At 38.2% G+C, this 16,146-nt stretch overlaps 1 protein-coding gene across 1 annotated transcript in view; it reads right to left on the bottom strand.

The window, feature by feature from the left end:
• Positions 1 to 1,481: 1,481 nt before the first annotated feature.
• Positions 1,482 to 16,146, bottom strand: part of LOC132149765 (interferon-induced very large GTPase 1-like) — a 29,099-nt gene continuing 14,434 nt past the window's right edge. The window contains exon 4 of the mRNA XM_059559169.1: positions 1,482 to 6,284. Within this exon, the coding sequence (XP_059415152.1) occupies positions 1,482 to 6,284 (4,803 nt within the window). The remainder of the gene's footprint in view (positions 6,285 to 16,146) is intronic.

Genomic DNA, 16,146 nt, shown 5'->3' with positions numbered 1-16,146 from the left:
ATTAATGCATATACTTCATATTTTGTGACATTGCTCCACCTTTGCTTTTCAATCCGGAAGAATGAAATTACTTAGAAAAATGCAAAGATAACCAATTTCCACTAAAATATTTGAGTCCTATTGCTATTATACCATCAATGTACAATCTATATATTTCGGTTAATATCTCAAAAAATGTGTTTCATGGTTTCTTGACCCTTTAATATTGATCGTCTCTGAGTATTCATGTCTTCACCTGATGAAATTCCTAGACTACCACAATATTTTTATAAAAAATAATGATTGGAGAAACATTTAATTCAGTGGCAGACATTACTTCAGCTGATATTCCTTATAACAGCATTTAAAGACCTAATCACTCTCGTGGTCTGTGCAGCACCACTTCAAGTCAAACATACTTCTGTGGAGCACAAGTTACTGTGGCAATGAACAGTGGTAAAAGCAGAGCTACTTTCTTGGTGCCTAAAACCCAGGATTAACACAAACTAACCTGAAATGTACCTTGCTATCGCCACCTAAACCAGCTTCATGGCATAAGCCCCTTAGGCTCAAAGACACAATCTCAAGAATAACATTTGTGTCAATGTAGAAATATTTAACCTCCATTAGATCTGTTTCTGATAAATGTATTGAATTTACTGAAAAATAATTCCATTACTGTTTTATTAACACACACACACACACACACACACACACACACAGAGGTAAACGTAAATATACACATGAATACAATGTTTATTTTTTTGTTTCTTGTACATAATCACAAACACTTGCATTGATACTACAGGTCTAAAATGTGCATACATTTAAACCTCACAGAAAGTCTGATGGGCAGACACAAAGATACACATTTGCAGGAATGTATTGGATCCTTCTGAAAGTTTTTAGGAAGTAACTTAAAACTAAAATTATTCGTAAAACCTTTTCATCATTCTAAAACTATTTAAAATAAAATATCATATGTTTTTTGCTAAGATGCACACAGTATATTTTATATTCATTAATTTAAAACATTCACAACCCTATGATTGCAACTAGTAATAACTATATTAAAAAGCTGCTTAGTGTTCAGGGTGCTTTCACACTAGCACTTTTGGTGCGCACCCGGATTCTATTGATGTCAGAGTTCGGTTCGTTTGGATGATGTGAACGCTGTCTTCCGTACTCGGATGCGCACCCGCAAACCGTACCCGAGTCTGCTTAAAAACGGTGGTCTGGGGTACGCTTTATGTGAACTCTGGTACGGTTCGCTGCTTATGTGAACCCCATAAAATACACCCATAAAATACTAAATCTAAAATAAAACTGATTTGAACACAGCAAACTAAATTGAAATGACAAATAGTGATGTTTTTTTCTCAATATGATATTTTGTTCCTACAGCTTTTGTTTTATACAGTGTTGCTAATGAAGTTGAAGGTGAGACATTCAACTTGAAATTTTTAACTTCCAACCTCAATGCAACCTCAATGCTTGTTCATTTAAATGTAATTGTCCAAACTCTCAATAGCGTCCAGTTTTGAGTATTTTTTCCATTCATCTGGTATCTTACCCTGTCCCTCAAATGTTTTTTTGTGGTATTTTTCCAGATCTTTCTGGAATCTGCACACAAACCACTTCCAGTAGGGCAGTTCAGAGAAATCAGGGGTGATGCTCCAGTCTGCAAAAGCTCCTCCTGCTCTTCTGTAATCTGTCCAGGGGATTTCATCATCTGAGTCATTGGGATACATATATAGAATGCTGCTTGCTTCTGCTGATGTGCAAATATGAGTAGACAAGTTAGATGTATCATTGTAATATATTCCATTCAGACCAATACTACGATGGAAAGGAGCACTGTGATCTCCATGATGGTTGTTTATGGTGTGATTGCATGTGGCTCCACAGAATGGACACTGATCCCAACAGCACTGACAGAAGTGATCAGTCAGAAGCTCATGTGGTCTGAATTTATAGTCTAGCTTCACTAGAAAAGTGTCTGTGTTTAAACTATTGCTGATGTCAGACATTATAGCAGTTAGATCTTTCTTTATCACATCTTCTAGGAGGTTGAAATCATCAACATCATGATGTTTCTCTCCACTGAGGTCTTTCTGAGAGAAGATCAGCGCGTCTGAGAGCTGCTGTGTGAAACTCTTCAACCACAAACCAACATCTCCACTGTTGACTTGAACATGTTCAGTGGATTCATGAGCTGCTTTCATGATCTTCTGCTGCAGGAGTTTAATGTTCTCCTTCATCTTGGGTAAAACACTGAGACTGAACTTATCAGTGATGTACCGACTGACTTCATCTCTGATGAAACTCTTGAAGTGAAGCCTGGGATAATTCAGGTAATCCGTGTATTGGACAAAATCCTCTTCTTCTGCCAATGTCTTCAGGATGTGTTTCTCCAGATTTAATCTGTTTCCATTCAGTGATTCACAGTTTTTCATAATTTCATCTGTCAGATCTCTGGCAGTCTTCTTGTAGACACTCTGCTCAATGGGCTCTTTCAGTTTTTGACAGATGATCTTGCCAAAAACAGCAGCTGATGGAGCTTCATTACAGGATTTTTGAAAGATAATATAGTACTCTTCTCTCTTCTTCTCGACATATATCACAGGATCATTGGTTTCCCTGAATAGTCTGTGTTGGTCTGTGATCATCTTGTTTGCTTTTTTACAAATGGAAAGAACCAAATCGATAAAGAACTCATTCTTGAACTCATATTTCACTGGTCCTTCCTGATGTTCTGTTACTCTTTTCTTGATATAATGTATGAGTTTTTGAATGCAGCTGATGTTGTAGCCCATCTTTGAAATGTTAAATGACTGAATCATTTTGTCTGTCTGCTGGTCAACATCTGAGACTAATGATTTAATTTGAGCTTCTTTCTCTGGAGACAGATTTTGAATATTTCCAAATGTTTCTTTCTTTGTACTGAAAGCACCCGTTATCAAGCCTTTAACCCCCTTTTTTGTGGACGTTTTGAAATGAACATAATCAAAAAAACTCCAAACAGTGAAAATACTGATGTACTCACTGTCCTCTTTAATGTAGTCAGGGAGATCCCCCTCATAGATGTCACTGAGAATTTGTATTGCATCTTTCATAATGTCAATGTCATTGATTGGAGGCGTGTCTGAGATAATCTCATCTACACTCTGCTCCAAACACAAATCAAACTCTTTCTTCAGTGTTTCTTCATCATTTGCTTTGTCTTTGAGTTTTAAGGGAAGTTCTTTGCTCTTTTCATAGAGAGTGTTTTCATGGTTTGTCCTCTGATCATCAGTCTTTTTCTTCAGGTCTCGCTGCTGAACAATCCCATTTAATTTCCTCTTTGTTTCTCTCACGATATTTTCCTGAAGCTCTTTGATCTTGATTTCAAATGATGTTTTCCACTGAATCAGTATAAACACTGAATCTTTGTCTTTCTCAAAGAATTCAGACATTGACTTTTCTACTTCTTCACTTGTCTTCTTCAGTTCATTTTGAAGATCAGTTTCCTCAACCTCATGAATTGCTTCATTTTCTATTTTATTGTATAGTTTGTTCTCAATTTCCATCATGGCACTGTGCAGACTCCAGGACCACTTGCTGTACTCAGTTTCCAGTTTCCTGTAAGCAGAAATCTCCAGAGTATTTCTGAAGCTGAAGACAAATCGTTCATTCAGTAAAGCCTCCCAGAGATCTTTAATACGATCTTTAAAGTGTGTCAGCATAAGTCTATTTGATTTAGCTGCATGAGAAATAATAGTTTGATTTAGTTCTTGAATGTTCTCACAGTAGTTTGGGTTTGGTGGTGCCATTGGTGGGCTGCCCTCCCAGAGATGAGCGAAATATTTTACATCATTCTGAACATCAAATCTAATGACATCACTGAAATGTTGTGCATCACAGTCTTCCTCTTCAGCAGCGAGTTTTGTCATCTCATCCAGTTTCTCCAATAGTCTTCTCCTTCCCTCCATGTTTTTCTCTCCAGCAGTGACGTCTGAGACGTTCTGGTGCACAAACACACATCTGGGATTCAGTCTTACCTTCTTCATCCTCATTAAGGCCTGAACAACAATCTGAAGAATGTCCTGCATCTCAGATGGGTTTTCTCCAAAGATGTTGATCAAGGTCAGATTTGCAAGACCTACAACAAATGTGGCCAGTTCATTATCATGATCTCTTGTTGATCCTTCAGCAAGTTCTAGAGCACAAAGACCCTCTGTATCAACAACCAGAATATAGTCAAAGTTCATCTGTGTTTTCATCTCGTCTGATACTCTGATCAGCTGCATGAAAGCTCCTCTGGTGCACCTGCCAGCACTGACGGCAAACTGGAGTCCAAACATGGCGTTCAGCATGGTGGATTTCCCAGAGCTCTGAAGCCCTAAAACTGACAGCACAAAGACTCTCTGGTCTCCCAGTTTCTGGATGAGTTGATCTAGAACAGCAGAGACCCAGATCACAGGAACATGAGCAGCATCTCCATCCATCAGCTCCAGTGGAAATCCAGAGATCATCATCTCAGCTGCAAGACTCGGGAGAGAAGAGAAGTGAACCTGCAGGTCTTTCTTGTTCTTCTTCACAGATGAACATGATTCATAGATCTGACCGATCTCCCTCATGATGTGCTCCAAACCAAAAGCTGCAGCTTGAAGATCCTCAGATATTCTCTCAAGTTCTGCTTGTTCAGCCGGGAGTTGTTCAAATTCATCTTGATTCTCTTTCATTTGTAAGACCATTGACCACTTTTCATTATACTTGTGATGTAGAGCAGAAAGATCAGCTGAGATATATTCAGGCAGAAGGATTATGAGCCATCTAATGAAAATCATCTTTTCATGTTCAGTATCTGAGTTCATTTGTTTTAGAAAGAGTTTCATAAACTCACTGATGTTAGATTCATGCTGTTGCTCAAGGATTTTCTTCATTTCTGTCTGTTTTATGCTTATGTCCTTTTCTGTCTCATCCGCTCGAGGTCGATGTAGTTTTTTGTTCTTCTGACTCCACTGATGCCACAGTTTCCCCTGATGAGGCAGAAATGATTCTTTGATTTCTGTCAGATCTTTCTTCTCCAGTAAACTCATCATCTGCTGTGCTGCTTCTCTTCCTCTCCTGCAGTCATCATCATCTTCCTCATCTACTTTGATGTCTGAGAGTTTGGACACATCTTCAAGTTTGAACGTGGAAGATCTTTCTGAGAGACAATCCTTTATTGCTTTTCTGAGTTCTTCAAATACATCTGACTGATTTCTGTCTTTCAGACCAATCCGGTATTTTTTCTTCAACACAGTTACAGCAGATTCATCCTCAGTAAAAAGACAAATGAGTGGCTTTGATCCCTTATAGAGTTCTTGAAGTTTTGTCATGCTTCTGTCATTCCTCTGAAGTTGTGGTAGAAGGACAACATTGACTGAGCTCATTTCAGTGAGGATCTGCAGCTGTTTCTCATGGTCTCCTGCATCACCGTGTAGATTGCAGAATGCTACACACTCAGTGAATTTATCTGTGTCTCTTCCAGAAGGGCAGAACCAGGCGATCTCCACCACTCCATCCATCAGGAGCATGTTTTTGCTGCTGCCGGGACAGTTCCTGTGGAAGAACGTGTTGTGTTTCTCATTGATCAGACTGTTCATCAGCTGAGACTTGGATGAAGACACCGAGCCAAACCTGAAGAAAAACACCATTGGAGTTTCTGCCTTGTAGATGGGCTGGGTTTGACTGATGATTTTATTGTTGATGTTTCTCATCTTCCAGCTCTTGTTGATTTGTCTGAACGTCCAGAGAGGAAACTCAATCTGTTGAGTGAATGGATCAGGAACAAGTAGAGGCAGAGCGTACTGACACTGGGACAGTTTAGTGACCATCAGCTGCTTCAGGAAACTATCAGCACAATGAAACACTGCCATCTGAACATCCATCGGATGAATTTTCTCATATCGACCTGTTTCTTCATTAGACACTGACCATAAATTGTGAAAAAAATCATCAGAATCAGCCACTTCTGTAAATGAATCATAGCTGGTTTGACCTTTGTGAACTTCCCCATTGTTGCCTTTAGTTTTAATATATCTTGCTCTGTAGTCCGTTATCAGTAGTTTTTGTATGAAACTCTGAATCAGGTCTTCTTCAGCACAAGACTCATGGGAGTGTAATGAATGTGCAGTTAACTGAAGAACATCTACAGCTCTCAGTTTGTGATGTCTTTCTTTCAGAAGTCTGTGAAATAGAGTCTCTGTTTTATTCAACAGTTCCTGATGTAGGTGTTGATCTGAACTAACTTCTGATGTTGCATAGAGCTTGTTCTCTGCCTGTTGAAGAAAGAAACTTTCATTTACTTTGGTTTTAAACAATTACATACTAATATCAGTCTTACATTTTATATTTGATAACATTTATTGGATTTATTGTCAGTTCCAATTTTTAAGCATAGACATGAGAATAATATATCCAACTCAAATGGTTGTAAATCATGAATTGCTTTAGTCAGAAACATAACTTTGGACTCTTTTGAGATGGAAAACTTTGCAGATTATTATTGTTTGTTTAATTGAAAAAACGATTCTAAAAGTGGAACAGGAAAAAAGTTATAGAAGTTATAGTTGTAAAGAAGAGAGTAAGACTTTGTTTGGGCACAGTGCCACACTTTTCCACAAATGACACCCATGCTATATGATTTGGGTGATCTGAACCATATATTTCCATTCAAAAATCACAGTTTTTGTAAAGTAGACACTGTATTCAGAAATAGTATGGCAGTGTCTTTGAATACAGTCTCTAACAAACAGGTTTGGATCGCTAGATTCAGCAAGATCACCTGTGTTAAATGCACACCTATACACTGCCAATAAACTTAATAAGACATTTCATTTTGGCTTCCAGGTTAACATTAACTGCCGTAATTAAGGTTTTAAATGATCTGAAATCTATTCAGGACTCGGATAAAGACTGGCCAACACTAAAAAGCCTTATCAGATTTTCAAGAATATGAACACAAACTTGACTATGAAAAAAAAAAAAAATATATATATAATAGTTTTAACAATTTTGTTCCTGTAGTGTGTGGAGTACCATGGTGTGACCTATAAAGCACACATTACTCTAACATATTCCATTCAAAAACAAAAAGAGTCCCAAATGTGAAATTCATCATGGTAAAATGTGGCTTTAGAGTAAAGAAACATTGTGGTAAATGGGCAAGAATAAATGACAATAATATAGTGTTTGGTATAAAGGATAATATTTTTGGAAGTGTACATAAAACTGTAAGCGTAAAATTAAATTTACATGAACACGAAGCATTTTGCAAAGGTGTAAATCGTGATTCAAGCACAATATTTTTTTTGCAGCATTTTACTGTTAATAGTAAATGTAATTCATGTATTGTGTACCTGCAGCTTCATGCTAGCACAAAATAAATATGATCTGTATTCTTCTGACTTCCAGTTTTCCGCGCTTATACTTTTGGCACATTGTTTTTGCCAAAAGACGGTCAAAAGCACTTCAAGCCTCTGAACAGTGATTTGCCAGTGAAAACAACGGTTTAAAGACTGCATATTAGCAATCTGTATGTGTAAAAAAAAAAAAAACATTTTGTTGCAAATGTCTTAATGACTCATGTACGTACAGCAAAAAGTTCCAGATATAATCCGATATGTACAGCTCCTTCTTTCTTTTCTTTGAGCTTACAATTTTGCCATGATTCTCTCACTAACTGAGTTTTGCAAGTGTGAGGGGGAAGGAAGGTCCACCTCCTGCTTGTAGCCAAACAAATGAGGCTTTCACTGTCTCTCCATTTACTCTTCCCTGATTGGCTTAATAAACACATCATATGCCAAGACATCTATCTTCATTTAGTTCAGGATCGTTCCTGCTGTCGGAATGGTAATTTTGGTGAAAATATATATATACTACAAAGAGAGCCATTGCTGCTGTTATACAATCAAAGGCTGTTTAATAGGCTATTGACCAGTAGGCCTGTCGCGATAATCAATAAATCAATTAATCGCACAAAAAAATGAGCTCGATAATATTTTCGGACTTGATCATTTTTTTCAATTTTTATTTAAATAATGTAGCATGTCATGTCATGATGTGGGGTTAGTCTGGAGCGCAGCCTGTGGACAGCCCGCGGTAGAAAACACCCTCTCCGATGGCACAGATGTCCCGGGAATAAAGAGATAACATCTCGCTAGAGTGGCCAGCTTTGGGAAACGCCTTTCATTTGCTTGTGGATGTTTATGTCGCAAGTGACACAGCATTGTACTTGCACTACTGCTTTATTTTAACACCGCGTAACATATTTTGCAAGTAACTTTGTTGCCCTTTCTGTGGAAATGGGCCTACTTTTCACTCGCTTCATTTGGCTTGCTTAACTAAATATGTCTGTAGGCTTGTGGTTGCATGTCAATGCGCCCAGTGAGTTCACACACCCACACACATACACACATCCGTTACAACAAGGAAATTTCAGAAATTTCAGTAATTGATTTCCACCACCAAAAAACCCTTGCTGTAACTTGCTGTAACGTAAAAAAGTAAAAAGTGTTTGGGTGCACCCCATTTTTCAAAGTGATGCACGCGTACAGGAGTGATTGACAGTTCGCGGCACTGTGTACAAAAAAATACTCCACTACACAATTATTTCGTTATTTTAGTTTAAGCTTATTAGCGTTAGCGTTACAGAAAGGTCTGATTTACGCACTGTTACAACAGTCATTGTTTTTTTGTTTTGTTTTTTACAATGACATTTGAGTTCTTGATTTTAATGATGTTTTTATTAACAAGATTCGGGAGGAGCGCGTCAGATACTTAGCCTAATCAACACAGGTGGACCATAATCAAGTAATCAATCCCATAGTATAAATATCGCTGACTTACCTCTATCCATTGACGGTTTATCAGCATGCTGGTTCGCTACGTCTGTCAACTTATCACAGACCCAATTTTCCTACCAACGAAGAGAGCTACACCGGGGATTTATCAGACCTGCTGCTTTTGCCGGAACCACGATCATTCCTACCCAGCCAAACATGGCCGTTGAGGACCATTAAGCGTCATCGCGACAGCTGCTCTCCTCGCCAAGCCACACGTCATGGCCAAAAGACTGCGCAAGCTCCGAACTCTCCTCGCTCGACACAACAATCGTGCCGCCCGAGACCGAGCTCTCCTCGAGTGCTGGATTGCAGCAGCAGGAATCCAACCAGCCTGGGCCGCACCCCAGTTCTCACCGCAGCAAGCCTCTCTCACTGCCGACCAAGGCGCAGTTTGAGGCCGCTTCCTCTAGCAGCGCAGACTGCGTGACGTAAACCAATACATTTTTAGGCGAAGACGCTAAAAGCAGGTTCGCGGCTAAAGTTTGTTAAACGATGTCATGACGCAGTTCCGTCTTCTACTAGTGTTTTATGGCGTTTTTGGCAAACCAGCGTAAAGATGCATTACCGCCACCTGCTGATCTGGAGTGTGGAGTGAGCATAGATTTGGAAGACAAATGTAGTTCCGTCGGATGACGATGCCACTTTTAACCACGAAGCCAAGGCATTATTTCCAGAGTCTTCATCCACACTGATAAGATCCATGATATAAAAAAACAATAAATAAATAAATTTGCATGAATGCACTGTAGGTCGCTGGATAAAAGCGTCTGCTAAATGCTTAAATTTTATTTTAAATTTTATTTTCCATGCAAGTATTCTGGCAGGACCAAATTATTTAGGGACCTATTTCACCATTCACTGGCGTGATCACTCAAAATTCATCTAAAACGCATCTGCCCTCGTGTTTTGACGCAGGATAGCAAGTGTGAGTAAAATTACTGTTGCCTTTTTAGGACCGTAATACGAAAAACGGGCAAGTAAATATCTTTAGAAACCACTTGGAAGCGAATAGCACATAACTGCTATTAACCCATTTGCTTGCAAGCATCGCCAACGGCCCCAGTTTATTATCGTTTCACTTTCACAGCACGTTAAACATCACTCTCTTACTTGATCTGGATAAACCGTGCATCAATTGAAAGTCTAAAGACTCTGGCTTCGATATTTGACCAATATTTCGATAAAACATCATTTCAGTGACAGTTATTTAGTCTTACAAGACTAAACATGCTTCATCGTTTTCAAAAGCCTCTGTTTCCACAGTCCATACTACAACGTGAAAACAGCGTTCCAAACGTATCCACTCTGGAGACCGTCTAAAAAGGCCGGAGGTCAAATGAGAGGAAAGATGCTTTTCCAAAAGGAACATAATAATGTGGACAAGGCTTGAGGAATTGTCAAATCAGGCAACCAATTGCTAAGCTGGCAACACAGTAGGCTACCCTGATTTTGCAGAACATTTAGACTAACTTCCGTGCACAGATAAAAAAAAAAAAAAAACATTTCACTGGACAAGCGAGGTGACAGTAGTGCCGACTAAATGAACTAGCTGTTTTAAATATAGTATTTTATATTTAATGCCAGTTTATCAGTACGTCCGAAAGTATATTTTTCGGCTCTTTTTCGTGCACCTGCAATGGTTAAAATGGCAAATAGTAAGCTCAGACAAGAATAAAGAATCTTTCTCTTACTCCACCCGTGCACGATTAAATTGTCGATATGTACCATCAATCTCACGTGCTGACAATGACGATTCGACAATGACCACATCGCTGATTCATGGCACCTATTCGAGGTACACTGGCACAGGAAATCCAATTTATTTTTGCACGCTTAATTTCGAATACAATGACTGCACCAAGATTTTTCTGACTCGTTATCGGAAGCAGCTCATTGGATTTGCTAAACAATTATTCAAGTAAGCCTCACAGCGTCTACCCTCGTAGACAACCAAATCATCCTTAGTATTGAACTCCCTGTCAGAGATACTTAGCCTAATCAACACAGGTGGACCTTAATCAAGTAATCAATCCCATAGTATAAATATCGCTTGCTTACCAGATCCATTGACGTTATATCAGCATCCCTCCTCCACCCCATGTCCTCACCTTGAGTTCACTTTATAAATAGACGGGGAAGGGGGGGTACGCTAGGTTCGGGCCATTCCCGAGCTTGGAGCCCTTCCCCGGACAGCATGCCAAATACGCATACCATACCTCAGCTAATTATATGTAAGCGTGAACTAGTGAAATTTTGTTGTTTCTTGTGGAAGACTAAAGAGTAATGACAGACGGTAGTGCAGTGCAGTCTCTCAATTTTTATAGAAGCTCCCGAACAAAAATCATTATTATATTTTGATGACATATGCTACGCAGAGCTAAACTCTCGAGACAAGACTTATGACAGATAATATATGTTACTAAATAAATACACAATTGTGATAGATAATAAGAAGCTGACGTCTGATTTCTCCTGGTTGCATTTACCATGTTTACTATGGTAACGTTAATGTTTAGTGTGCACAGTCTTTTACATCGCTTATAAATATTTCTGCCGTGTTTGTTGATTATAATCCACATTGAATCAAGTTATTTCAAACACTCGCTGCTGACTAAGAGTGATTTTTGAACTCAACTTATTTTAAAAAGTCTTTAATAGTGGAGTTTTAGTTGTTATCTTTCTGAAATGATCCGCAGCACTGACGCTCTCCAGACACAGAGAAACTCTGCCTTTGTTCATAACCCCTCCTCTAGCCCCAGCTGGCCCGCTTTAGACCAAGGTTTTCGTTGGACCAAAAAACCCTGGCCATTGGCCCAGAGGAAGCCCCGACAAGACACGATCAAGCACCGGAAGTGATAGTGGAATCACGACTGGCCCTGGCACACACTAGCACGCCCGGTTTAAGCTCGACAGTGGAAACGCGGCTAATGTAGATCTGTCATCAGTTTAGCCATGAAATGACCAAAAGGCAATTACTAACTAACTGTTAGTTTATCTAAAGTCCTTTTTCGCTTATTAGTATGGTTGAAGAAATTTTTAGGAAGAAAAAAAACATTTGTGAATTGCTGGCCTTCTGGAAAGTATGCTAATTTACTGTACAAGTACTCAATACTTGGTAGGGGCTCCTTTTGCTTTAATTACTGGCTCAATTCGGCGTGTTATGGAGGTGATCAGTTTGTGACACTGCTTTCTTTCTTTCTTTGACAGTGGCCTTCAGCTGATCTGCATTTTTTGGTCTCTTGTTTCTCATTTTCCTCTTGACAATTGACCATAGATTCTCTCTGGGGTTCAGGTCTGGTGAATTTGCTGGCCAGTCAAGCACACCAACACAATGGTCATTAAACCAACTTTTGGGAGTTTTTGGCAGTGTGGGCAGGTGCCAAATCCTGCTGGAAAATTAAATCAGCATCTTCAAAAAGCTGGTCAACAGAAGGAAGCATGAAGTGCTCCAAAATTTCTTGGTAAATGGGTGCAGTGACTTTGGTTTTCAAAAAAACACAATGGACCAACACCAGCAGATGACATTGCACCCCAAATCATCACAGACTGTGGAAACTTAACACTGGACTTCAAGCAACTTGTGCTTTGATCTTCTCCACCCTTCCTCCAGACTCTAGGACCTTGGTGAAATACAAAACTTGCTCTCATGTGAAAAGAGGACTTTGGATCACTGGGCAACAGTCCAGTTCTTTTTACCCTAAGCCCGGGTAAGATGCCTCTGATGCTGTCTGTGGTTCAGGAGTGGCTTAACAAGAGGAATAAGACAAATATAGCCAAATTCCTTGACACGTCTGTATGCCTTGACCCAGCCTCAGTCCATTCCTTATGAAGTTCACTCAAAATCTTGAATCAATTTTGCTTGACAATACTCATAAGGCTGCGGTTCTTTCGGTTGGTTGTGCATCTTTTTCTTCCACACCTTTTCCTTCCACTCAACTTTCTGTTAACATGCTTGGATACAGCACTCTGTGAACAGCCAGCTTATTTGGCAATTAATATTTCTGGCTTACCCTCCTTGTGAACGGTGTCAATGATTGTCTTCTGGACAACTGTCAGATCAGCAGTCTTCCCCATGATTATGTAGCCTAGTGAACCAAACTGAGAGACAATTTTGAAGGTGCAGGAAACCTTTACAGGTGTTTTGAGTTGATTAGCTGATTGGCATGTCACCATATTCTAATTTGTTGAGATATTTTTGTTAAATGTGAGCCATATTCATCACAATTAGAGGAATTAACACGTTTCTAGCATGATACTAACATTACTAGCAAGTGACTAACATGTTTTAACATGATTAACAAGTGACTAGTATGTTGCTAGTATGATTAACAAGTGACTAGCTTTGTTGTTAACATGTTTCTAGCATTTAGTTAACATGATTAGTAAGTTACTAGCATGTTGCTAGCATGATTGGTAAGTAACTGACATGTTAGCCATATTAGCAAGTAGTGTTGTCAAAAGACCCGGTACTTCGGTACCAAGTCGGTACTAAAAAAATATTTATGTGATGGTACCAGGTTTCTTTAAGTACCGGTAGTACCGAGGTCCCGTTCAAACCCGGTTCAGCCCTATGATTTCCGCGAAGCAGAAAACGAGGACGGAATCTCAAAATCCAGTCATGAAAATGAAACTTACATTTTAACATGGACAGTCATGGAATTTGTCAAAGTTAGCATAAATTCAAATCTCCATATGGACCAGTATCTGTAAATGTTAAGCCGCAAAAGTTGTTTGAAATATGAATCCGTGTTCTGCACGTCTCTGTGTGAATTAATGAATGGCAGAGACGTGCGGGTTTGTTTACTACATAGACCGAAGCGCATGACGCTTGCATTAATTTCAGCATCTGAGCATCAGAGTTCTCTCTCCATCAAGCGATCTGAACTTTTCAGTTCATCTCAATGGACGCACAGTGCACCTGTAATTGATGCTCTGTAAACTCTTTGTGAAGGCGCACGACTCACCGTCGCTTTACTGATAGCGCTGTTTCTCACACATGCAAAGAGAGAGAGAGCGACAGTCTTACCACGCTGATTCGACACGCTATATGTAAACTATTATTCGGTGTCTTCTCCAGTCAAAATAATGGAGTCCATATAGAATTATTCATATTTATTTTCGAACAAGCTGAAGACATACCGGTTTCTCCTGTAGTGGGCGGAGCTAATGCGCAAATGGCAATTTCATTGGCTGGCGCTGATCTCTTACCGTCCCTGTTTTGATTTCAGCAAATCATTTTGACCGAACGCAGACAACGTGATTAATATTCATGAACCCAGCAGCTCCATGCATTGTATATACATTAGTATGATAGTAGAATTAGTAGTAGTATTATCTTTTAATAATAATTAATATGATCTATTACTATTTTTTTACAGAAACCCTCAATGACCAAAAATATCTTATGCATCACCACCAGTCTTAAGTTCAGTTAAAATGACAAATATGCATTCATTAGGTCTAAAAGTTAATTTTTACATAACGGCATTGTGCTAGAAATATTACTATTATTTAGTAAAATGTATGTGATACTGCTACTACTGTTGAAAAAAATTATAAAACTTTATTTTTTAAAGAAATAAATCACAATATTTCTTCCATGTTTTAATTTTACTAGCAAATCCCCTTTATTTACCAAAAATAAAATGTTTAAATTTCATAAATTAAAAGACAAATTAAATTTGGGTGAAACTTGTTTACTGTTTTTCAAAATTATATAACTTGTAGAAAAACTTTAAACACAGTTGTAATTTTAATTTTAATTTTATGCATAAATTTCTGTTTTTAGTGCTAAAAAGTTATTTTTATTTTTAATTAGCATATTTTTGTGTTTTGCTTTGGTACCGAAATTGGTACCGAGAACCGTGAATTTTCACTGGTATCAGTACCGAATACTGAAAATTTGGTACCGTAACAACACTATTAGCAAGTCACTAGCATGTTGATAACATGACTGCCAAGTGACTAGCATGACATTAGCATGATTAACAAGTAACTAATCATGCTAATAACATGCTAGTAACTTAATCATGCTAGCAGCCTGCTAGTTATTTGTTAATCATGCCAACAACATGCTAGTCTTTTTGCTAATCATGCTGGAAACATGCTAACGACAAGCTAGTTACTTGCTAATCATGCTAATGACATACTAGTTACTTGGCAGTCATGCGATCAACATGCTAGTGACTTGCTAATAAGGCTAACAACATGTCAGTTACTTGCCAATCATGTAATAATCACGTAATATTAAGATCAGTCGGACGATCGTTTTTACAAACTTCTTAGGCTTACGAAGCTTTTAGAAAAATCTGCCCTGGACAGCTGGTCGTATTTAAAAATAAATTTCATTAACGCATATAATCAGTTAAATGACAGGGAAAAAAAATTATTTGGCATAAATGTATAATTTTATGGACTATCACACGTCTAATAAAAATGTGAAATTGTTAAATTATACTATATTTTCTCAAAAAGAAAAAAAAAACTTGTGATAGAGAGATACAAATACGCAATACAACAGTAATATTTTTTGTTGTGAAATATATCAAACCTGAGTATTGAAGTCCTCCATCTCTGTATTATCAGTTCAGTCTTGGGCTGCATCTGAAAACTCTGTGAGCTACTGTTTGTCTATTTATACTGTATGGCGTGATGCGGAAAATGCTTTGCATTCTTCAAATCAACTGTTTTTGGGTTATCTTTGCGAGGATGTCTTTGAGCTGAGTTCACCCTTTTTGCATTTCCTGAAGATGTGAATGTTTCATTTCTTTCTGTTTCTGTCTTTATTATTTAGAATTAGTTTACAATAAATGTGAAATAAAGAAATGTAGAAATTAATAGATGTGGAAATAAATACACAAATACATAAATTGGGAATATACTATTTACATATACATGAAAAATAAAAGAATTAATTAATTTTGAGTTTTTAGATTTCTTTGTATGTATATTTATTTATTTATTTATTTATTTATTCACTTCACTTCACTGCACTGCACTGCACTGCACTGCACTTCACTTCACTTCACTTCACTGCACTGCACTGCACTTCACTGCACTGCACTGCACTTCACTTCACTTCACTTCACTTCACTTCACTTCAATGACATTTGTATTCTCTTGGAAAACACTTCCTGTTTACTTTAGAGCTTGAAGTGGTTCATTCACAATGGAGCTGTTCATATAGTTTAACTAGAATGGAATGTAGAGTTTTTTTCTTTAGAACTGTTCTTTAGAAAAATATTTCCCCATTTTTGTTTTAGGATATCTTACTTCCTCTTTCCAGTCAGACAGGTTC

This window comes from Carassius carassius, chromosome 9 (assembly GCF_963082965.1).
Source record: "Carassius carassius chromosome 9, fCarCar2.1, whole genome shotgun sequence".
Taxonomy (NCBI): domain Eukaryota; kingdom Metazoa; phylum Chordata; class Actinopteri; order Cypriniformes; family Cyprinidae; genus Carassius; species Carassius carassius.
This window is presented reverse-complemented; position numbering and strand designations above follow the sequence as displayed.